At 38.1% G+C, this 24,766-nt stretch overlaps 1 protein-coding gene across 2 annotated transcripts; it reads left to right on the top strand.

Annotated features, from left to right (window-relative positions):
- LOC107617930 (mitochondrial Rho GTPase 1) lies at nt 115-6,892 on the top strand. Of its 2 annotated transcripts, none has more exons than XM_021112352.1 (15): nt 115-332; nt 469-724; nt 1,451-1,583; nt 1,817-1,966; nt 2,079-2,255; nt 2,427-2,675; nt 2,812-2,880; nt 3,044-3,099; nt 3,296-3,377; nt 3,630-3,841; nt 3,937-4,006; nt 4,152-4,264; nt 4,923-5,073; nt 5,858-6,044; nt 6,459-6,892. In XM_021112352.1, exons 2-15 carry the CDS (start codon nt 507-509, stop codon nt 6,530-6,532), a joined length of 1,941 nt encoding a protein of 646 aa, XP_020968011.1. In that variant the 5' UTR covers nt 115-332; nt 469-506; the 3' UTR covers nt 6,533-6,892. The 2 variants fall into 2 exon arrangements, with proteins under 2 accessions (XP_020968011.1, XP_016175305.1); XM_016319819.2 differs by having other exon boundaries at nt 116-332; nt 478-724.

The raw sequence follows: 24,766 nt of genomic DNA, 5'->3' as shown, positions 1-24,766 counted from the left end.
TTGTTTCTAGACTTTTCTTTCCATCATCATTTTTGCACAGTTAACGTAGAAACGAGTAAAAGGCTAAGGCCTACAATATTTCAAACGACAGTCGTTTTAGGGCGCCATGTTAATATTATACTCTCTGCTGCACTCGGGTGCAAGTCAAGTAACGCGGCCGCTACACAAGTATTAAGTATTAACCGTGCAACTGAAAAACCCATTTACCAGACCCCAGTACTCCTCAACGCAGCGCCTCCATCTCTTGCCTCTGCAGCCACCTTCTAGCGCCGGTAACGGTTGCTAGGGTTTTCCCCTCTTCTTTCACTCTTCCCATCTCATCAGAAAAAAAGGTTCCGATATTCAATACCTCTCCTTCTCTCTACCGCAAATACCTACACTCCCTTTCTTTTATCACCAAATTTCTATTTTTATTTATAATTTGTAGATTTTTGGTACTTATTTCGGTTGGTTTGTTATTCTTTTAAGCATTTTTAGGGTTTTTTAGTTCGCTGCATTTCTTTTCGATGGCGAAAGCTAATGCTGGAACAGTGAACCCGCATGGCCGGAGCGGGGTTCGGATTGTCGTCGCCGGGGACCATGGCACTGGAAAATCGAGCCTGATTATCACCGCCGCGGCCGAGAACTTTCCGGTGAATGTGCCGCGCGTGTTGCCTCCTACGAAGTTGCCCGAAGATCTGTACCCGGATCGCGTGCCCATAACAATCATCGACACCTCTTCCCGGTACTCAACTCCATTACGCTTTTTGATGAGTACAAAATGGAAAATTCATTTGAGCGAGTGGTATAGTGGTTATTAGTCAGGTTGAGATTGGCCGGCTATTAAATTACTGAGAATCTAGTGGAGTTTGTTTTCAGTAGCAGTAGCTGATGTAATGGTACTCTTTTTATTTTTTATTATTTTGGGGGTTCAGTTTTATAGTTGGATTAGCTTATTTTGGATTAAACTTATAATCAAAAGCAATTATTTTTTCAGCATATGTTTTATCTATACATATTCTAAATTAAACCTGAGCTATAATATCTTCGACTTAATTGTTCTCCGTCGTGGAATTACGGGAGGTTGCTTTGGGATTTTGTTTACTTTTCCTACCATTCACTGTATTAAAATTCTGAAGTATATTCTCCTTGGCAAATGCGACATCATGCTAGTGGTTGTAGCTTTATATATATAGGGAAATGTTTATGTTTTGCACTTTGTTGCATCCATTGTCTTATGGTTTATGTTCTTAGGATTTAATCTTTGTTACTTTTGTTTCTCTATGAGAATGCCTTATCCTCTTTTGTAATCTTTTTTTTTCTCTTTTTGAAAGTTTCCTTTTCATGAGAAGAATATTTTTCCTCTATTCTGATTTCTGAATGTCATCCTCCTCAGCTTAGTATTATATTTTGTCACCCTCTATTCTGAATGTCATCCTCCTCAGCTTAGTATTATATTTTGTCATTGCAGTGCAGAGGATAGTGATAAAGTTGCTGAAGAATTGCAGCGTGCTGACACAGTTGTCCTCACCTATGCATGTGATCGGCCTGAGACACTAGAGAATTTGAGTATATTTTGGTTACCCCACCTCCGCAAATTAGAGGTTATTACCTTACATTACTGCTTTCCCCCCTCTCCAAGACTATATCTCCACTTCCAGCGCCAACTTTCTTTCCAGAAGTGAACATAAAAAACCAAACATAACAGAATAATTATCTCCTGTGCTTGTGCACCTGCTTGAATACATCTATTCTGATATGCTGTAACTAAATTATCATTATCATTTAAGGTATTTGTCTGTGATATAGATATTTGAATATTGTACTTATTGAACAGGTTAAGGTTCCAGTTATAGTGGTTGGTTGTAAGCTTGATTTGAGAGATGAAAGTCAACAGGTGAGCCTAGAACAGGTGATGTCACCAATAATGCAACAGTTCCGAGAGATTGAAACCTGCATTGAGTGTTCAGCATCTAGGCATATCCAGGTATCTTTTATTCATTTCAGCGAAATCAAATTCTTGTTCTGACATCTGATTGCGAAATTTCTGGTCATATATATATATCCCCTAATACAGTGATCAAATTTTCCTTTTGAAGGTCTCTGAAGTTTTCTACTATGCACAAAAGGCTGTTCTTCATCCAACAGCCCCATTATTTGATCAGGAGTCACAGACTCTAAAACCTCGATGTGTGCGAGCCTTGAAGAGAATCTTTATTCTCTGTGATCATGACAGAGATGGTGCCCTTAGTGATGCCGAGTTGAATGATTTTCAGGTTGTTTTCCCCCCAAGATGAAAATACTAAGCATAGTTTTGTAAAAATTGTGGCCGTTTTTGGTATTCAAGCATTATTATCTGGAATATGAATGTATTATTGTAAATTGTAATCTTGTTCCTGTGAAGTATTATGTTATTGTTTGGTTATTTTATACAAAACTATCAACAGGTCAAATGTTTCAATGCTCCTTTGCAACCGTCTGAAATTGGGGGTGTAAAGAAGGTTGTACAAGAAAAGTTGTCTGAAGGCGTGAATGAACGTGGACTTACATTGACGGGATTCCTATTCCTTCATGCTCTCTTCATAGAAAAAGGGCGTCTTGAGACAACGTGGACGGTGCTTAGGAAGTTTGGATATAATGATGATATCAAACTTGCTGATGATCTAATTCCCCCTTTGAAAAGGGCTCCTGATCAGGTAGTTGTTTTAGGATGAATTCTGATCTCATGTGTCATGTTTGACCAGCTTTAATTTTTTATTCCTATCTGAGATCAATTTTTGGACATCCAGAAAGATGTGTTATCCTGATCAAGATTGCCTTTAATGTGTTCAGAGCGTGGAGCTGACAAATGAAGCAATTGAATTTTTGAAGTCAATCTTTGATGCATTTGATGGTGATGGTGTAAGTCTTTTGCACATGTAGCTTTGGATATTGTTACTTAGTAATTAATCATGCTGTCTGTTATTTGAAATATTCTCTGAAGTGAATTCATTATGATGTGAATTCACAAATGTTTACTTGCCTACCTCCTTGACATTTGGTCATAATATTTTTATTCCTCTAGGATGGGATGTTGCGATCTCGTGAGCTTGAAGAATTATTCTCAACTGCCCCAGAAAGGTAGATTGTTGTCTCACATGAAGTTCTAGCTAGGCCTCCTTTGTGATACATAATGTTACAAGTGTTCCTAATTGCTTCTTCAATGCCCTTGCAATTTTAGAAAATCTAGTTAGGGAATTTTTCTGGTCTCCTAAGTCTGAATGTAAGTAACATCTCCTGCCAATGTTATTTGACAATCTGGTTTTCTTTATTGCAGTCCTTGGACTGGAGCTCCTTATGAGGATGCTGCGGAGAAAAATGCTTTTGGAGGACTATCACTTGATGCATTTTTATCAGAGGTCCACAAGTCTTCTATATTCTATATTCTGCCATCCCTATGTTTTGACGAGTGTTTTTTAGAAGAATAGTGGATGATTTTAGTTAGTGTTAGAACTTAATCAATTTTAGAAGTTATTTGAGAATCAAGGCTGCTTATGACCATCTTTATCATTGTATTTTCTTGATTTAACTTTGTTTTTGTTGTGGCTTCATATATGGTTTGTGAACCTTGATATGTGTATATATTTATAATATTTTATTTCTCTTGACAGTGGGCACTTATGACACTTCTGAACCCAACTTTTAGTGTGGAAAATTTGATATATATTGGTTATACTGGTGATCCGTCATCTGCAATCCGTGTGACAAGGAGGAGGCGTTTAGATCGCAAGAAGCAACACTCAGAAAGAAATGTTTTGCAGTGCTTTGTTTTTGGGCCTAGAAAGGCTGGAAAGTCTGCATTACTGAATTCTTTTATTTCAAGGTGTTTTCGTTTTATAGGTTACTGTGAAGCTTCCTAGTAATATGTCCTTAGCTATTGAATATCCTTGGCTTATTGTTATTTAATGAATGATGCAGGCCTTATGCCGAAAATTACAGTCCAACCACTGAGGATAGATATGCAGTAAATGTTGTTGATATTTCTATGGTAATGATACTTAATGACATTTGACAACAGCTTCTGCTTAGTGTCTCAAACATTTTCTCCCTCTCGCTTTTGGTGCATTCATTTTGTACCATTTTTTGACATCCTTTCTTTCTAAAGTATATGTTGTCATCTTTTTTGTTTATAGGAAAACAAAAAATATCTTGTACTGAGAGAGATTCCGGAAGATGGAGTTGGAAAGCTTCTGTCCAATAAAGAGTCTCTAGCCTCATGTGATATAGCAGTTTTTGTTCATGACAGGTTAAAGATCACTTCTATAGAAGTCATGGTTGTCTTTGCCACATGGATATTGTGGAATATATTTAGTTGTGTTATGGTTTTTGGTTGTTTCTGATGGGCCAATATTATATTATAAGTACGGACCAAATATTTTCTTCCATAATATATAGAGTAATCAACATTTATCTTCTGCTTTTTTCCTTCAATATCAAACCAGTATAGAATCTGCCTTACTATTTAGTTAATCAAAATATTGTTTATTTATAGCTGAAGATTGCAGAGACTGCATATTTCCTTGAATTCAAATTTGATTAGTTTTGTGTAGTCTGTTTAGATGCTTTTAGTTCTTGAACAATATTTTGCCTTCATGAAGTTTTAGTACATACAGAATTAGTAAAACATTGTGAATTTGGATGAAATACCTAACGCAATTATTGGCTGAAAGAAACAACTGCTGGGTTCATCTTAGAGTATGAAACCTAATTAAAACACATCTTAAAAATAAGATATTTAATCCATTTCGAAGTGTAGTATGATATTTAGAAATCACTGATTAAATTGGCAACTCATCCACTGGAATCTAATCTAAGTTTCATTTCTCTGGCAATCTGGTGTGGACAACTATCTCTTGGAAAAATTGATCAATGTATGTGACTAACCAGATATTCTCTCTCTCTAGGTCTGATGAGTCCTCATGGAGGACCTCTTCTGAACTCCTTGTTGAAATTGCTGGTCATGGAGAAGATACTGGCTATGAGGTGCCTTGCCTTATAGTTGCAGCTAAAGATGATCTGGATTCATTTCCAATGGCTATACAAGAGTCTACTAGGGTACCTATGATACTTGTTGCTTTGCATGATCTCATAAATAATTGAGTTTGCATATTCTTGCTCTTTAGATTTTAATCTCTGCTTGAAAGATGCTTCATAATTATTGGATCATTAGATAAAAAGGGCAATTTAGTGTGATGAATATGACAAGTTTTAGAATTATGATTCCATCTGCACCTTAACATATAGCAATTGGGCATAATATTTGGAGTTTGGTTGTAAACTCTGGCATGCCTTTTGCAACACTTGTCTCTTAGCACCCCATCAAGTCCTTATATAGACCCTTGCTGCTACATGTTTGCTGCTCTCTTCATCCTATGTTACCCTCCCGTTATTGGTAGCTAATCCCCGCTTTTGTCAGATGAATAAACTTTTTCCCTGTTTCCTCCAGTCATATAATGTATTGGCTTTGATGATGATACCCTGGAATTTGGCTTACACTTAGTTGCTGGGGTTGTTCAATTGCCACCTTCAACTTTCTTCTCTGTTTGGTGCTATAATATCTTTCATCACTAGTTATGTAATATCTACCGGTTCTGTGTTTCGTGTACATTCTCAGTCTCATCTGTGATATTGCATTATCAATCATTATTCCCTGACTTAAACACTAATATTTTTTGTTTGTATTCTCCACCTATATCTTGCTGATCTCTCATTCTGTTATATAGCACACATGATATATGGCACAGATCTTAGGAAAATATCATATTCTGATGTCATCGTTAATATATCTGGTTTTGTCCTGTATCAACTACAAGCACACTTACAACGTTGTGGCTTGTAGGTTAGTCAGGATATGGGAGTAGAGGCTCCTATACCAATCAGTGTGAAGTTAGGTGATTTCAACAGTCTGTTCCGCCGAATTGTAACTGCAGCAGAGCAACCTCATTTAAGCATTCCAGAAACTGAAGCTGGGAAAAGCCGCAAGCAATACCAGAGGCTCGTAAATCGCTCTCTTATGGTTGTTTCAGGTATGGGCACTCTCAGGTTGACCTGGTCACTAACTGCAACTTGTATCCTAAGCTGATTGATCTCATATAGTCATATGCTACCTAGAAAGAATAGTCTTTTAATTAACTTTGCTTCTCATTCACTTTGCCTTCATCTAAAATCTGAACTTTTCCATGTTTCACTACGTAGTAAGTGGACATAGCTTGAAATTTAGGTAGTATTTAGCAATGAATGATGAGATATTAAAGGGTGTAAATAAGATTAATAAATTGGAGTCACTAAAGGCCATGGTTAGAGGGATGCTTTCTTGGGAGCCGTATTTCTGGTTAATATATAAAGCTGTGGCATGAAATTGTCTGCCATTGTTTTACTTTATGCCTGTGGCACTTTTTAGCTTGGATGTTTATGGATTTCATGACCTTATGATATTGCAGTTGGAGCAGCAGTGGTGATTGTTGGGTTAGCAGCTTATCGGGTATATTCCGCAAGGAAGGTTTCGTCTGGTTAAAAATGCCAAAGCTTGTGCCAATATATTGCTTTGATCACCAATGCAGCTTGTGTGATGGTAGCTTTGGCACCTTCCAATATTATGTTGCCTTTTTTATGGCATCTGTTGTAGAGTTTGCAAATCCTCTTTTAAAAAATCATAACTTTTTCAATTTTTCTTTGTTACGGTTGAATTAAGTTAGCATAAATATTATATTGAAATTTATCTCCATACATATATTCTTCCTTTTGCTAGTTAGGGCTTCTTGGTTCGTACAATAATATATACAATCACTCCAGTTGATCGCTGGAAACATCAATGAGAGGATCCTCTCTATTTTAGATCGTAATTAAGATAAGATCATTCTACACTTCCACTAAATTGATTTTTTTTTTTGGTTAATAAATCTTACTCCATTTTTGTTTTTACTCTTCAACATTGTTAAGTTGCCATGGCAGTGCCATTGTAACATGGTGATGCATGTCGTGTTTTTCCTGTGTAGATATTTTTTCATTTTCGTCTTATATCTATTTTATAATAAAAAAACGTTTTACATTTGTAGGCAATGATCATGCAAAATAGGATAAGACCAAGTGGCTACACTTCTCATGACTACGCTTATGTTCATTTTGCACATCAAGTTGATGCAAACCCTTCCATCATTGGATAGGGTGTGATGCACATTCCAAATGATAGGCCTAAAATAATGCCAAGCTTGGCTATAAAATTTTCACTCTCATCTTTACCTCAATAGTGTACATACCGTAAAATGTTAATAATTGTTAAGAATCAATATTTGACTAAGTGACAATTAGCGTTATTCAAAATGGCTGTGTGAATATTTTAAGTTTAATTTATTACTTTACTTTGGCAGTATATTAATATTTTTTTTTATCATATTTATAGTTTAATTTTGATGTATAGATCTAAGAAAACCATTCATGAGGTGGTCAAACGAGATTTACATGTAAACGGTCTCTCTGTAGACATGATACATGACAGAGCTTAATAGCATCATTTGATTCATGAAGCTGACTCCACTTAGTGGGATAAGGCTTTGTTGTTGTTGTTGTTGTTGATTGTGTAAAATAAAATATCTTTTTTTTTAAGAGAAAAATCGTACCCGGCTCCTGAGTTTTATTTTTATGGGATTGATTAGTTCCTGTGTCAGTGTTTTTTTTTGTTTTTTGTTTTGGCACAGGGGGTAATCATTCTCATAAAAGTAAAGCTTAGAGGTCGGATTGGATATTTTTATTTAAGGGCCTCGTAATTTTTTCGAAGTAATTGTCAGGGTCGGATTGAGTATTCTCTTTTTTAAAATAACTATTTATGTGTCAACAAAAATTGTTATTTTGTTTGACATAAGATACACAATTAACTAGTGACAATGTATTAAAATTAAATTTTTCATATGCCCGATCGTTAAGTTCTGCTATACGTGCACCCAGACATTAATATTCGCTCACTTCCCTAGTCTCACTAAAATCGTTAGAGATGTCTCAAAGATAATTGCAGCAAATATGTTATGGCATTCAAATTATATACAGAAATCATAAGCAGTAAAAATGATTATGACACTTTTCAAAGGAGGCATACTAAACATATCAAAACATGAAAGACGAAACTGTGTCATCGAAAATAAACACGTCACACGATTCAGAATCCATTGCTCAATTCGATAAGAAAAATAAAAGTTAGCAATAATACGAGAAAAGTAAAATCTATTTATGAATGTATCACTTAATTTATTCTTTAAAATCTGCAAAAAAGTGAAGAAAGGAGAAGATAATAAAGAGTATATACATCGTGAATTTAAATTTGTATCTACTATTACGTATTTGGACTCTCGAGTCCTTTGGGCCCCTTCTGAAGTGGTCCACCAGGAGCTAGGGGTGTGCATGGTCTGGTCCGATCCGAAGACCTGGCCCGGCTCGGCCCCAAACACTTTAGGGGCTAATTTGGTGTGATTTCACCAGGTCTAGGGTCGGGTAAGGGTCTCAAAAATAGACCCGGTCATTATTTCGGGTCAGGTCCGAGCCATGGCTCGGGTCACCCGAACTCGGCCCGGTGGCCCGGTCATCATACATAATTAATATTTTGTGTTATTAGTGATGGATGATGGTTATTCTTATGTGGAATTTAAGTATTGTAAACCTTAATATTTTGTTATTAGTTATTATAACACTATAAGTTAATGTTTTATGTTTAAAATGCACAAGATTTTAGACTAATGCATAATATTGTGTTATTTGTATTGATTTAAATATTTGGTGTTATTAGACAATATTAGTATTGATTATGGTTATGCTTTAATTTTAGAGAAGAGTTGGTTCTTGTTATATTTTTTTAAGTGAATTTTACCATGTCAAATAATGGTTGGAGTCTTGAAAATTTGGATATTTTCACATGCTAGCTTATAAGAAGGTATCAAGGTAATGTAATGTTAACGGCTTGGTTTTCACCCGGTTTTTACCAGGTATAATCGTGGCCCAAAAGTGTATAGATTTCATCAGGTCTAGGGTCGAGTTCGGGTCTAATAAATAGGCCCGGTATATATTTCGGGTCGGGTTTGGGTCACATCAAACCCGGTTTCACCCGGCCCATGCACACCCCTACCAGGAGCTATCCGAAATCCCAACTAACTTGCCTAGAATCTAGCGCAACGGGATCCACTTTATCCATAAGAAAGATAACTTATGCTATATATAAAAGGAGAGCTTAGCTGCTCTTCTAAGTACGATCCAACCCTACTTTAACACTAAAACCCCTACCTCAATAACTCTTTGATTTAGATGTCGGAGTATCTTTGCAGGTACTAACTCCGCCGCTCCAGAGACCTAGTCACGCCATCTGCCGTGACCAACGAGTTTTCGATCCATTTCTTCAACTCGTTCAAGATCATCCTTGTATATTGGCACCGTCTGTGGTGATGTTGAGATCCCGGCAGCATGGCAGACGCCCATGAGGAGTCGCCCAACCAAAACATAGAACCTAACCCCATCAACAGCCTAATCAGCCTGAACCTTAGAACCACGATCACCCCCTAAACCATGGATGGGTGGTCAGCATGGTCCATAACCGCGCGACACCTAATCAACCGAGACAGTAGTCACGAGAAGAAGATTATTGGTCTAACAGAAACAGGCCGTTCAGCGGCCTAGGAGAAGATACAAATCGCATAATCTAGGACCTTCCCGGTAACCCTAGCCAGCCCAGCTATCAAGTGGTTCAATGCACTCTCGAACGACTCGATATCATGCTTTGAGGACGTCTCCTGGAAATTCCTGGCGCAATTCACCACACGTATAGCCAAGACAAAGCATCCGATAAGCCTGCTAGGCATAACACAACACAAAGAAGAGACCACAAGAAAGTAGTTAGACATATTCAACAACGAGTGCCTAACCATCAACGGTCTAACTGACTCAGTAGCTAGCCTATGCTTAACTAACGGGCGCAAGAACGAGGACTTCAGGAAGCACCTCACAACTAAACCAGTCTGGACAATGCATGAAATCCAGAATATGGCAAGAGAGTACATAAATGACGAAGAAGTGAGGCAAGTCGTGGTGACCAATAAACGGCACCACAACAATACGGCACCACGAACTAACCCCCACTAAAAGAATAGAATAGAGATTATCTGAGACTTTCCATCCACAATCAACCACTAAGGGTGGGAAAATTCAACAATTACACCCCCCAAAATTTACCATCAGATAGAAGAAACGGGCATGCTTCCGAAGGCTAGACAACTAAAATAACACACAGGTGGCAACAAAAGTCGATACTGTGATTATCACAGAGGATACAGGCATAGGATCCAAGATTGTTTCGACCTTAAGGACGCACTCAAACAAGCCATCCAAGACGGAAAACTTCCCGAGTTTACCAAAGTCATTCGAGAGCCCCAGAGAATGGAAAGAGAAAAATCCCTAGAACACGAAGGGCGGAACCCAAGAGGTGTAAAAATAGTCTGTCGAGAAAGCCCAGAGGCCGATCCAACCATAGTAGTAAACATCATCACAAGAAAGAACACTCTTGAGAAATCCAAGTCAGCATTGAAAAAGGACCTCCGAGTATTAGCCCTCAAAGACAAACAAAGAGGTCACCCTACCGCAACAACCATGACGTTCTCATCTGACGACTGCCAGAACGGGATGGCTGAGGAAGACACCCCTTTCGTCATGTTGGCAAGAGTTGGAACGGGTATAGTTAAACGGATATTAGTAGACATAGGTGCAGACTCAAACATCCTCTTCAGAGGGGCGTTGAAGAGAGAACTTTTGCGTGGTCTAGAAATTTGCAGATAAATCCTCGTTGCAGGTATAGCTTCTAAACCAACAAAAGTGCTTTCTTACAAATATTTTGGTTGTCACAAGTAACAAACCCCTTTAAAATTGATAACCGAAGTATTTAAACCTCGGGTCGTCTTCTCAAGGAATTGCAGGGAAGTATGTTTTTATTATTGGTTATAAGTCTTGTAAATTGGGGGTTTTGAAAGTAAGGAACCAATATGTTAAATGATAAGAAAAATAAAATAGTAATAATAAAATAAACTCTTGGCAAGGTATTAGAACTGGAAGTCCTATCCTAGTTATCCTTATCAATTGTGATGAGAATTGGATTTTTTCTCCCACTTTGTTAACCTTTAACTATGAAGGTAAGTTAAGTGGAGGAATTAATTTTGATTCCTCAGGTCCTAGTCTTTCCTTGGGAAAGGCTAGAGTTATTGGAACTCGAATTAATTCTTGAAGAATTCCAATTTTCAATCAACAATGAGTTTGACAACTCAAGAGTCTCCAATGACTCAACCAAAGCCAAAAGAGAAAATTCTAAATTAAATCAAAAGCATTCACAAATCTGAAACACATCAAATTACATCTAAACATAAATTCAAATCTAACATGGAAAGGTTTATAAGCTAAATTGAGCAACATAAATCAAATACAAATAAAAGTATTAGAGTAAATAAAAGTAGAAAAAAAATATTGAAGGAACATAGAACCTGGAATGAAGAGATCATAGCTTAAACATAATAAAAATCCTAAATCCTAATCCTAAGAGAGAGGAGAGAACCTCTCTCTCTAAAAACTACATCTAAAACTAAAATTGTGAATTGTGAGCTAATACTTATGAATGAATGGATTCCCCTACTTTATAGCCTCTAATCTGTGCTTTCTGGGCCGAAAACTGGGTCAGAAACACCCCAGAAATCGCTAGTTGCGAAATCTGCCACGCTGGTTTTTCGTCACTGCGACGCGTCCGCGTGGAGCACGCGTTCGCATCACCTAGCGTTAGGGCAACTATGGCATATTATATATCAAATAGAAGCTCTGGATGTTAGCTTTTCAACGCAACTAGAACCACGTCGATTGGACCTCTGTAGCTAAAGTTATAGCCGTTTGAGTGCGAAGAGGTCAGGCTGACAGCTTTGCAGTTCCTTCAACTTCTTGTATTCCTTCCATTTTTGCATGCTTCCTTTCCATCCTCTAAGCCATTCCTGCCCTATAAACTCTGAAATCACTTAACACACATATCAAGGCATCTAATAGTAATAAGAGAGGATTAATATTAGTAATTTAAAGGCCCAGGAAACATGTTTTCAATCATAGCACAAAATTAGGAAGAAAAACGTAAAACTATGCAAATAGTATGAATAAGTGGGTAAAGAGTTGATAAAAATCACTCAATTGAGTACAAGATAAATCATAAAATAGTGGTTTATCAACCTCCCCACACTTAAACATTAGCATGTCCTCATGCTAAGCTCAAGAGAAACTATAAAGGGGTGAAGAGGAATGGTAGAATGTATGAAATGCAACCTATCTATATGAATCCAACTACATGAAGAATGCTTTTTCCTACTTGGTTTAAAAATAAATAAATTCTCCAAGAATAAATATGAACTGGATTTCACTAATTCAAATCATAAAAATGAAGTACAATTAGGCTTGTAGAAGAAAATAGCTCATGAAAGCCGGGAACAAAGAATCGAGCATTGAACCTTCACTGGGAGTGTATGCACTCTAATCACTCAAGTGTTTTAGGTTCGATTCTCTCAATTCTCTACTAACCTTGCTTTCTAAGGCTTGCTTTTCATCTAACAATCAACATAAATTTAATGCACAGATACACATATCAAGAGGTCTTTTAAGGGTTGTAATGGGGTTAGGGTCAAGGTAGGATTGTATTTGGCCAAGTGGACTAAAATCTGAATCCTTAATTAACTTAAACTTTTCACCTAACTTTAGACAATCCATGTAATCATAATACCACATCTAACTATCCATTAACCATGTTTTCTACATATTCATGCATTCTAATTTCAAGTACAGTACATATGCATTGCTTTCACCACTTACTTTGGGGCATTTTGTCCCCTTTTTGCTTAATTGCTCTTTTTTCTTTTCTTTTTCTCACTTTTTTATTATTATTTTTTTATTTTATTTTATATATATATATATTTTTTTTCTTTTCTTTTATTTTTCTCAATGCATATGATTAAATTATTGGATGCATGAATCATGTCCTAAACATTTTTTTCACATTTTCAGAAAATTCTAACATACTCAATTCTCAAACCAAATGTTTCCAAATTCAACTTTTCCTATACTTAATTCATGAGCACTCTCACTAGTCTAAGCTAACCAAGGATTCAAATTAGGGACATTATTGTTTTCCGCTTAGAGTTAATGATGTGCTAAAGTAAAAAAAAAAAAACAAAGGGGTATAATAGGCTCAACATTAGTTTGCAAAGAATAATGAAAGGGTAAGGCCATATGGGTATGTAAGTTCAGTGAAACAAAGGCCTCAATCATGTAAGTGTATGTATACATCAAACCATGGAAATATAAAATTAAGCAAGACAAAGATCACAATTTTAGAGAGAAAAACACACACCAAAAATAAAATATTGGTTGGTAAAATGCAACCAATTCAAATAGGCTAAAAAATCTCACAGGTTGTGTGTTCGAGCTCTAAACCATGTTCCAGTATAATATTTATTCAAACAAGTGTAACATTAAATTTTATTCAAATTAGTGAAATGCTCTAAATTTTTTTTGAAAAAGAAAATATTTCTTCAACCAAGTGGTAAAATATGCACAAAATCAAACAAATATGCAATCAAACATGAAAATGCAACAACTAACAAGGAAAATAAACCATTGGTGTTGAGATAGAAGAGTAACTAACCCATGGAGATGGATATCGACCTCCCCACACTTAAAGATTGCACCATCCTCGGTGCATGCTAAGATGTGTAAGTGGATGGGGTTGTGGTTCCTTAGCTGGGGCTCTTTTTGTTCCTTTCCTTGCTGGTGGTTTGGGAGTAGCTTTCTCTGTACCCTTCTTGGTGGCCATCCTGAAAAGGGAAAAAGAAAGTAACTTTTAAAGCTAAGGGTTAGAGCAAGAAAGAGAGCGGGAAAGGTGGTAATCAATGCACAATAAAGAAGAATGACGTTAACACATGGTCATGACTACATGTGAAAAGTTCATCAATGGAAATATAGCAAGCGCATGTAATGACAATTAAATGCAAGATGTTTATTGGCATGCTGGCAAAGGCATGAGTAGTATAGATCAAGCATTCCATGTCCAAGTTAGATTACCAAGTCTTTCAAAGTAACATGTTTGAATAACAATTATATTTAATTAATAAAATATAAAAAGGGTTTTGTGAAAAGCAAGCATTTAGAGTAGTAGAATAAAAGAAAAAATAGTGCAGAATGCCATACGGGCTTTTTCACAAACACATAGCATGCATGGTAAATAAGCTATTGAAAGTATTAAATTGAACATGCAAGCAACCCTTTAAAAACTAATATATAATTGTCAAACCATTTTAATAATCCACAAGCAAAATATAGAAAATAATGACCCAAATAAATTTCTAACACCAATGAAAATAATGCAATGAATGAAAGTATGCAAATAAATTAAATGAAATAGAATGGAAGTGAAGAGGGGTGAGAAGTTAAAGAGATGAAGAAGAAGAAAGTAAGAAAAGGAAGAAGAAAGAAGAAAAGATAGAAGAAATTAGGATTAGAAAAGAAAAGAAAAGATAATTGGCGCTGATCTGGATAAGTTGTGAGGCGCAGGCGACGCGATCGCGTGGGTTACGCGTTCGCGCGGATAGCGCTTCTATGAAGTGACGCAGACATGTGGGTCACGCGTTCGCGTGGAGTGATTTGTGCCATTAGTGCGAAGGCAGCCTCGCGGTCGCGCAACTCTCTGTTTAAATCCATTTTGCCAAAAATCTGGGTGACGCGGTAGCGTGGTTGACGCGATCGCGTGAATGGCTTGATTTTGTAAAACGATGCGGACGCGTGGGTGACGCATTTGCGTGGGAGGGCTTGTGCTTCTAGCACGAGTCCAGCCCAGCTCCATCATAACTCTCTACCATGCACCCCTTTTTACGTCGATTTTTAGGGCACGCGTTCGCGTGGGTGACCCGGACGCGTGTGAGGCATTTTTTCCACAGTACACGGACGAGTCAGCGACGCGGTCGCGTGGATCAATTTGTGCCAAGGGCACGCCTCCAGCCATGTTCTCGTGTGACTCTCTGTTCACTTGTCTTTTCTTCCTAATGCACTTGTGACGCGGACGCGTCGCGTGCGAAATTTTTTTTTTAAATGCAAAATGCAGAATGCAGTATGATATGGATGTTATGAGTAATTCCAAGTTCAATGAAATAAAATAAAATAAAACTCAAAAACAAACAAAACGAAATAAAATTAAGATTGAAAAAAGGAACGATCATACCATGATGGGATGTCTCCCACCTAGCACTTTTAGTTAAAGTCCTTAAGTTGGACATTTGGTGAGTCCTTTGTTAGGGTGGCTTGTGCTTGAACTCATCCAGGAATCTCCACCAATGTTTGCAAATCCAATGGCCTCCGGAATCCCAAACTAGGCGCAGAAAGCCTTCAAGCAAGTTAAAGCAAGTGACAAGGCCCCAAGAGTGTTGATTGCCAGAAAGAATTCCGGGGTCCCAAACCCTGCTTTTGCACCCGTCTTCTTGTTGAGCAATATTGTTCCATCCGGGTGGTAGGCAATCTGAATTCTCACTAAGGCGGCCAAACAACTTCCTAGACCCATTCAGCTGAGCTTTACCCCAACCTTTGCGTTTAAACTTTGAGCACACAACCATGTTGAACCTTGCTTGACAACTCTAACCACTAACCATCTTCCTCTTACTTTTAATGCCACAAAGAGCTCTAAGTTGACCATCCATCTCCAGTAGCCCATATTCAAGTGGAATTAGAAAGCTAAGGGATATGAATTTTACCCACTTGAATGTTGTGAAGGATGATGGCAACTTAGGGGGGAGTATTTCTAACGAATTTGCAGGCTCCATTCCCTTGGGCTATTCTCTGACAACTTCCACCTCTTTGCAAGTTTCTTCAATATCAACCTCTTCCTCTTGGTAGCTTTCTTCCAATTCAATCACTTCTTCATTGCTCACCAAGGGCATGGGAGGCTGTGCTTCTTCTTCTTTAATCTCCATCTTTTGACCAACCTCTTCCAAGTCTTCAACCAGGGTATGCCTTGGAGGTTGTACACCCTCCTCAACATCAAATGCAACCGTCTTGGAAGGAGGCTCTATGTCTTGACTTTCCCATGGAGGTTCAGCATCTCCCAAGTCTTCAACCACTTCTTCCTCTACAACTATCATGGCTTCCTCAACTTGTTCCAATACAAAGCCATGCTCCTCATTGTCCACTAAAGTTTCTAGTGTCTCCTTCATGCTACGCTCTTTTTTAGATTCTCCACATGCAGCCATGGGAGCATTTTGAGTTCCCAGATGTCGGGAGGCTATTATATTTACTAACTCGCCTAACGCGGCCGCGAAATTTAGCACACTCTTATTCATCCTTTCTTGCCCTTGAAGAATAGCACTAAGGGGTTGTTATCCAATGGAGGATGGGGTGGATAGGAGGGTTCATTATTTTGGAGAAAGGGTTCATAATAGGAAGGTGGTTCTTCTTGATAAGGATATGGAGATGGTGAATATTGAGGTGGTGGTTCTGGGTGTGGTTCATATGGTGGTTGGTGTGGTGGATATAGGTTAGGGTCATATGGTGGTGTTTGGTGGTAAGGGGCTTGTGAGTATGGTGGTTCAAAGTTGTGTTGAGGAGATGATTCATAAGCATATGGCAGGGCTTGTTGGTAACTACAAGGGGGTCCACCATAGTTATCATCTTGGTATGCATCACAGAATGGTTGTTGGTTATAGTGCATTGGAGGGGGTTGTTGCCAAGAGGGTTGATCAAATCCTTGTGGCTCCTCCCATCTTTGATTGTTCCAACCTTGATGTCTGTTCTCATTGTAATTTCCTCTTCCTGCAACATAATTGTAACCAGACTCATAGCCAAAGGGGTGAGAGTTCATAGTAACAAATGAAAATTAAAAACAAAAATAAAAACAATTTTAAATTAAAAAAGTTAATGAAATTTAAATTTTGAAATTTCAAATCTGAAATTTGAATTTTGAATATTAAATTTTGAAATTTGATTTTTTTTGAAATAAGATGAGATAAGATTTTGAAAAAGATATGAATTTTGAAAAAAAAGATTTGAATTTTGAAATTTTAAATTTTGAAATTTGAAATTTGAGTTTTAAATTTTGAATTTTTGAATTTAATGAGGAAAGAGAAAAATAATAAAATGACACCAAACTTAAAATTTTTAGATGAAAACGAAGAAAACAACTAAGAACAACTTGAATGTCAAGATGAACACGAAGAACAAATTTTTGAAAAAATTTTTAATAACTAAATAAAAACCAATAACCTCTTAATTTATGAAAAAGCAAAAATAAAAACAAAAATAAAAACAAATAAACAAGCAAAAAGCAAATATTTACAATAACCAATAATAAGACACACGTTTGCAATTCCCCGACAACGGCGCCATTTTGAAGAGAGAACTTTTGCGTGGTCTAGAAATTCGCAGATAAATCCTCGTTGCAGGTATAGCTTCTAAACCAACAAAAGTGCTTTCTTACAAACGTTTTGGTTGTCACAAGTAACAAACCCCTTTAAAATTGATAACCGAAATATTTAAACCTCGGGTCGTCTTCTCAAGGAATTACAGGGAAGTATGTTCTTATTATTGGTTATAAGTCTTGTTAATTGAGGGTTTTGAAAGTAAGGAACCAGTATGTTAAATGATAAGAAAAATAAAATAGTAATAATAAAATAAACTCTTGGCAAGGTATTAGAACTGGAAGTCCTATCCTAGTTATCCTTATCAATTGTGATGAGAATTGGATTTTTTCTCCCACTTTGTTAACCTCTAACTATGAAGGTAAGTTAAGTGGAGGAATTAATTTTGATTCCTCAGGTCCTAGTCTTTCCTTGGGAAAGGCTAGAGTTATTGGAACTCGAATTAATTCTTGAAGAATTCCAATTTTCAATCAACAATGAGTTTGACAACTCAAGAGTCTCCAATGACTCAACCAAAGCCAAAAGGGAAAATTCTGAATTAAATCAAAAGCATTCACAAATCTGAAACACATCAAATTACGTCTAAACATAAATTCAAATCTAACATGGAAAGGTTTATAAGCTAAATTGAGCAACATAAATCAAATACAAATAAAAGTATTAGAGTAAATAAAAGTAGAAAATAAATATTGAAGGAACATAGAACCTGGAATGAAGAGATCATAGCTTAAACATAATAAAATCCTAAATCCTAATCCTAAGAGAGAGGAGAGAACCTCTCTCTCTAAAAACTACATCTAAAACTAAAATTGTGAATTGTGAGCTGATACTTATGAATGAATGGATTCTTCCACTTTATAGCCTCTAATCTGTGCTTTCTGGGCCGAAAACTGGGTCAGAAATCGCTGGTTGCGAAATCTGCCACGCTGGTTTTTCGTCACTGCGACGCGTCCGCGTGGAGCACGCGTTCGCATCATCTAGCGTCAGGAAAACTATGGCATATTATATATCAAATCGAAGCTCCGGATGTTAGCTTTTCAACGCAACTGGAACCACGTCGATTGGACCTCTGTAGCTAAAGTTATAGCCGTTTGAGTGCGAAGAGGTCAGGCTGACAGCTTTGCAGTTCCTTCAACTTCTTGTATTCCTTCCATTTTTGCATGCTTCCTTTCCATCCTCTAAGCCATTCCTGCCCTATAAACTCTGAAATCACTTAACACATATATCAAGACATCTAATAGCAATAAGAGAGGATTAATGTTAGCAATTTAAAGGCCCAGGAAACATATTTTCAATCATAGCACAAAATTAGGAAGGAAAACGTAAAACCATGCAAATAGTATGAATAAGTGGGTAAAGAGTTGATAAAAATCACTCAATTGAGCACAAGATAAACCATAAAATAGTGGTTTATCAGGTGTTTGACAAACTCAGCCTCCGAAACGAGGACTAGTGATGACTGGAAAATTACTGTATCTCTACAATAACTCCTTCGGCAAGTATACCGGATTATCGTCAAGTAAAAACTCACTGAGAGTGAGGTCGATCCCACAGGGATTGATTGATTGAACAACTTTAGTTAGCAGAGTATTTAGTTAAGCTAATCAAGAGTAAGTGTTGAGTCCAGAAATTAAATGACAGAATTATAAATTTCTTGAAGATAAAGAAAGCAGTAAAGTGCTAGAATGTAAAGAGCATAAAGATAAATTGCTAGAAGGTAAATGACAGAAATGTAAATGACTGAATTGTAAAGGGAATGGGTTGCTTGGCAGAAATTAAACAAAGTTATAAAGAATAGGGAAGATAAGAATGGGGAAGATTCATTGGGGTTAGGAGATGTTGCTTTCTATGGATTAATTTCAGATCATCTCATCTTCAATCATGCAACTCATTGACCTCTTAGCAATCATGATTGATTGAATCCCAATTCCTTGGTAATTCAATCTTTCAAATCTTGATAATCAGCAAATTCCTTGGTCTAATTGCTCATGACGAGAGGTAAGCTTGGTCCCTGATTTTACCACACATCCTCATAGATCCAAGTAATTGGGTAGATTTAATGTCACCATATCCAATCCCAAAACCCATATCTACTCAATGTGAGAAGGGATTTCAAGAATGATTTCATGTTTCCTCTTCCAAGGTTCCCATGAAACCCAAGTTGCATTCAATCTCTTTTCCAAGATAATTGAATGCTAAGCATGAAGAACGAAATTCCTTCTAGCAAATCAAAGAGAGATAAAGAGATGAAGAAATTCACTAGCATTAATCCATCAAGTACAACAGAGCTCCCTCCCCCAATGAGAGGGAGTTTAGCTACTCATAGCTTAGAGCGAGTACAAGAGATGGAAGAAGATGAAAGTAAAAGTAAAGTGAAGTAAAAGTTCCAAGCCCCCCTTTCAGTACTCTTCAAGGGGTATTTATACTACTCTTATTACTAGAAATGAAAAATTACAAAAAGAAAAGAAAATTACAATTGAAAACTAAAAGAAATAACCATTAATTAGAGGCATGTGAGTGGCGTGCTACGCCCAGACCTTCGCTTGGCTTGGTGTTCCACGCCCAAAACTCAAGTGGCACGCCCATGATGTGAGTTGACTTGGCGTGCCACACCCAAGTCTCAAGTAGCACGCCCCATGGTGCAGCCTTCCATCTTCTTCTTTGGCAATTTAACCTGGCGTGCCACGCCCACATCAAAACCTTTAATTTTCTTCTCTGGAGGGTTGGCCTGGCGTGCCACGCCTAGGTCTGGCATGCCACACCCCCTTGTTGGTGCATAAACATTCCCTTTTGGTCCAGTGAGCTGGCGTGCCAGGCCCCATATACCAAGTGGCACGCCCATTGATAGTTGGCTTGGCGTGCCTCGCACAAAGTCTCAAGTGGCACGCCTTCGATGAGGTCTTGACCCTTCTCTTCTGGAAATTTGTACTGGCGTGCCACGCCCTTGTTAGAGGCTTCATTCTCCCTTTCTGGTTAAGTGAACTGACGTGCCATGCTCAGGACTCAAGTGGCACGCCCATGATAGTGGTGTGGGCTCACAAACTTGGCGTGCCACCCCCTAGTACCAAGTGCCACGCCCATTGAAGTTGCTCCTTCCCTTCTCCTCTGGACTATTGTACTTGCGTGCCACGCCCAGCTTGGGAGATAGAATCGGCGTGGCACGCCCAGCTTGGCGTGCCACGCCCTTGATAACTCTTCAAAGAACCTTTCCTGGAAAACATTATTGGCGTGCCACGCCCAGCAATGGCGTGCCATGCCCTTTGGTGATCTTGAAGAACCCTCTTCTAGAAAATATGCTTGGCGTGCCACCCCCAACAGTAGCATGCCACGCCCATAGTGAATCTTAGCCATCCTTCTTCTGGAGAATAGAGTTGGCGTGCCACGCCCAGCAACAGCGTGCCACGCCCATTGTTGAGCTTGGAGTTCCCTCTCTGGACATCATAACTGGAGTGCCACGCCCATGATAAATCTTCAACATCCTTCCCTGGAAAAGATAACTGACGTGCCACTCCTGGCCTTGGCGTGCCACACCCATTGTAGTTCATCAAGGATTCTCTTTTGGAAATTATAATTGGCGTGCCATGCCTGGCCTTGGCGTGCCACGCCCATAGTAATCCTTCAAGTTTCCTTCCTGGAGATAATAGCTGGCGTGCCACGCCCAATAGATGGCGTGCCACGCCCAGTCAAGGATAGTGGCGTTTGCTTGAAGTGGCACGCCCAGCATACACGCCCAACACATTTGCTTGCTTTCTTTCTCTTTTGTTGCTCTTTTTACCTGAAATCCAAGCAAGACTCATTTCAAAGCAATGTCCCATAAATTCATCATATAGTTCTTGTGAATGCATCAATTGAATGAGAATTCATCATTTCTATGGTCTTTTTAGATGAGAGAAAGAAGTAGATGATGCAAGTCATCACAACACCAAACTTAATATTTGCTTGTCCTCAAGCAAATTAATGTGAATTGTTCTAAATGATTGAAACTTGACCCTTAAGAGAATGCAATCAATAATTAGAGATAATGACTAAGTATCGAATTATGCATGAACCTTGTTATTTGCTTTCATATCACAATGAAACTCTTAGACTTTTGAGGGCCTCTTTAAGTGCTTGCTTTTAGAGCCCTTTCTATTGATTGTCACCTTGAAGTAGTAAGGTTTGTTCTTTTTCTTTTGATTGCTCTTTTTCTTCTTTCATTATTCTTTTGTTTCCTTGATTGATCACGACTCTAAGTGTTCTGTCTCAAGATGACCCTTTAAAGTAATTTTTCAATTAGCACTCCTAAACCAGTTGGTTTTAGGGTACTAGGTGTTGAGACACCCCTAAGAATTTACTTGCTCAGGTCTCTCTTCTTGACACATCTTCACCACAAGAATTTACTAGGATCTTGGCTCTTTGAGCCATTTGTTTCCTTAATTTCTTCCTAGTAGTTGATGCTCATAGCCTTGGGTCTTACTTACTACTTCTTGGTTCTATTTATATTCAAGGGTCATCCTTAGCATCTACTTGTTATGTCCTCTATATCTAGTTGTTCATTATGGATTACTCACTTCCCAAACTTCAATTTATGATTTTATACTTGTCCCTCATCTCTTATTTTGAATTAACTCACTTGGGTCATGGTTCCTTACTTTTGTTTTGCAAACAACTCATTATTGACTCCTTGTGGAAACAAACTAAATTCATTGATGTTGTGAAACTTAATAATCAACATTTTCTTTCTCAAAGTAAAACTGAAACTTAGGGACTCATAAAAGGACTCTTACTTAAAAAAAAAACAATAATTATCATAGTAAAAGAAACTAATAAATAGCAAATTCAGCAAATAACTCCCAAATAGAACTCAACAACCTTTGCTTGTCATGGTGCTTCTCCCTTGATCAGTGCATTTGTCCCTTCCCCTTATCCTTTTTCTTGGAGGAATCATCACCGTTCTTCTTTGTTGAGGCTTCTTCTTGTGCTTGAGTATCCCTTGGTTTCCAGAAGCCTAGCCTCCTCATGTAGGTCCTCTCATCCTCCTTGTGCTTGGCTAAAATCTCCTCCTGCCTGGCACTAAGCTCTTCCATTCCTTGCATAAATGTTGGATAGTTGGGGTTCAGAGTGCCTACCACATTACACAAGTGATTCAGCTTCGCTTGTTTGTTTATATCATATTGCCTTCTTGAAGTGGTTCTAGCCTCATAAAGGGACCTAAACTCAGCAAGATTCCTTTGTTGAACCATTTGTTGCTCCAGAATTTTGTTGAGGCTACCTTGCATTTCTCCTCAATGGAATTGCCCTTGCTGTTCCTTGATTTGCTCCACATTTTTTTGAAGTTGCTGGATGCTCTTTTACAGTTGTTCCCAGTGCTTCTGTTGCTCCATAAGTTGGTTGATATCTCCTTGCATGTGGTGGATGTTCCCCTGCATCTCCTCCCAATTAAAACCTTCTGGAAAGTGTGCTTGAACTTGTGGAATTGGTGCTTGGATATATGCCCCTTCTTGTTGTGGTGGCTTTTGTGGTTCTTGCACGTGAGCTCTATGCTCTCTGGCCCTTTGTGGTGGATTGGCAGCCACCACTTTTTCAATCTTCTTGGCAGTTATAGGCTTCTCTTGTTCTAGCAAAGTTTCATCTATAACAGTTTCCACTCCATCCTCATCACATAAACGCTGGATGATACTTGGAAAAGCTAGCCTTGTACTATCCTTGGTGCTTTTTAGCACCCTATGAATATTGGCTGCAATCATCTCCCCTACATTCACATTCTCTCCCTTTATGATGCTATAGATTAGCACAGCTCTTTCCAAAGTTACCTCTAAGGTGTTGGAGGTAGGTTTGAGTGACCTTCTCACAAAGTCTAGCCACCCTCTTGCTTGTGGGCACAAATCTCTCCTTCTCAACTGATTTGGCCTTCCATCCTTGAAAATGTCTTCGAAGGGTTGAGGACACATATCTCATTGAAAATGTCTTCGAAGCCCGGATCAAGTTGCTTCACTCTTTCTTCATAGCTTCGGGTGGACCTTGTGCACCTTACTTCCAGCATTCTTTCTAAGTTTGTAGGGCTATAATCAATGTTCTTCCCCCTCACGAAACTTAGGTAGCTAAGTTGTTGGACTGGCTGTGGAACGACATTGGCGTAGAACTCTCTTACTAGGCTTTCCACCACTTTTGTTTGGTGGATTGCACAAGATTGCCCAGCCCCCTACTATTGATCGCAATGGTGATTTTTCTGTGCTCATCTCTTCCCCATTGGAAGCCAACCTCCGGGATGATTTGCCTCTCACTCACCCACCCATAGAATTGGTTTTGGTGGAAGAATGAGAGGATTTTGTACTCATTGTAGCTTGAAGAGCTAGAGGAGGTTTCCTTGGTCTTTCTTTTCTTTGAGTCAGTGGCCTTTGGTGGTGCCATTTGTGGAGTGTAATGAAGAAGGTTAGGGGAAGGAAGGAGAAAAAAAGCAAAGCAAAAGGATTTTTCTCAACACCAAACTTAAGACTTGATCGTCCCAATCAAGAAGGAAAGAAAAAAAGAGAGTAAGAAAGTAAAGGGGGAAGAGTAGTGATATGGAAGAGAGAAAGAAGTGTTTGGGTGTAGGGTGGAGAAGGGGTTGGGTGAGTGCAATTTATAGGGGGGGGGGAGAAGACTCTGGAAGGGTACAATTGATTGCAAGCTTGAATTTTCAGGATTGGAATTGGCGCCTAGCATGGGGAAAGCGCCACTTGAAAGTGGTTCAGATTTCTTCAGATTGTGAGTTCCAAAGTGTGAAGTACACTTTGACTCCCTTCTCTTGATGAGTGATCAATATCTTGTGGGCCCCACTCCTTCCTAAAAATTCAGTTACAAAATTCTCATTAATAATAAAAAAATTGCTTCATTTTCTTCTAATTAATTGGCATTTATTTTGTGTGTCCTTTGGACACCAAACTTAAGTTCATTGCATCTGGTAACTGATGCACATGATTAAACTTCATTATATATATTATGAGTGGAAGAGATTTAATTCTTCATACCCTTCCACTTCCACTCTATGTGTACACAATTAAGTAACCTTTTTTTGTTTATCTCACCATGTTACTAGGTGCATTAAAGTACCAACTTATTGGGCTTAATTTGGATGCACAACTGGAATTTCTCATTATGGTGGCCATACCAAACTTAATTTTTGGCTTACTCTTTAGATCAATTAAATTGTTGTCATGTAAATTTAAAAATTAAGTGGGCTGGTGGCCACACCAAACTTAGTTCTTCAGCCAGTTTTTCAACCCAATTAAAGACATCACATAGCAAGGTCGATCTTCCAAAACAAAGCTAAGAACACTCTAAAG

This window comes from Arachis ipaensis, chromosome B09 (genome assembly GCF_000816755.2).
Source record: "Arachis ipaensis cultivar K30076 chromosome B09, Araip1.1, whole genome shotgun sequence".
Taxonomy (NCBI): Eukaryota; Viridiplantae; Streptophyta; class Magnoliopsida; order Fabales; family Fabaceae; genus Arachis; species Arachis ipaensis.
Note: the sequence above shows the minus strand (reverse complement) of the source record. Positions and strands in the feature narration are given on the sequence as shown.

Coding starts and splice junctions, on each gene's coding strand:
- LOC107617930 (XM_021112352.1), top strand. CDS start 507: ATGGCGAAAGCTAATGCTGGAACAGTGAACCCGCATGGCCGGAGCGGG. Junction 1,967..2,078: donor CAGCATCTAGGCATATCCAG/GTATCTTTTATT, acceptor TTCCTTTTGAAG/GTCTCTGAAGTTTTCTACTA. Junction 2,676..2,811: donor TGAAAAGGGCTCCTGATCAG/GTAGTTGTTTTA, acceptor TAATGTGTTCAG/AGCGTGGAGCTGACAAATGA.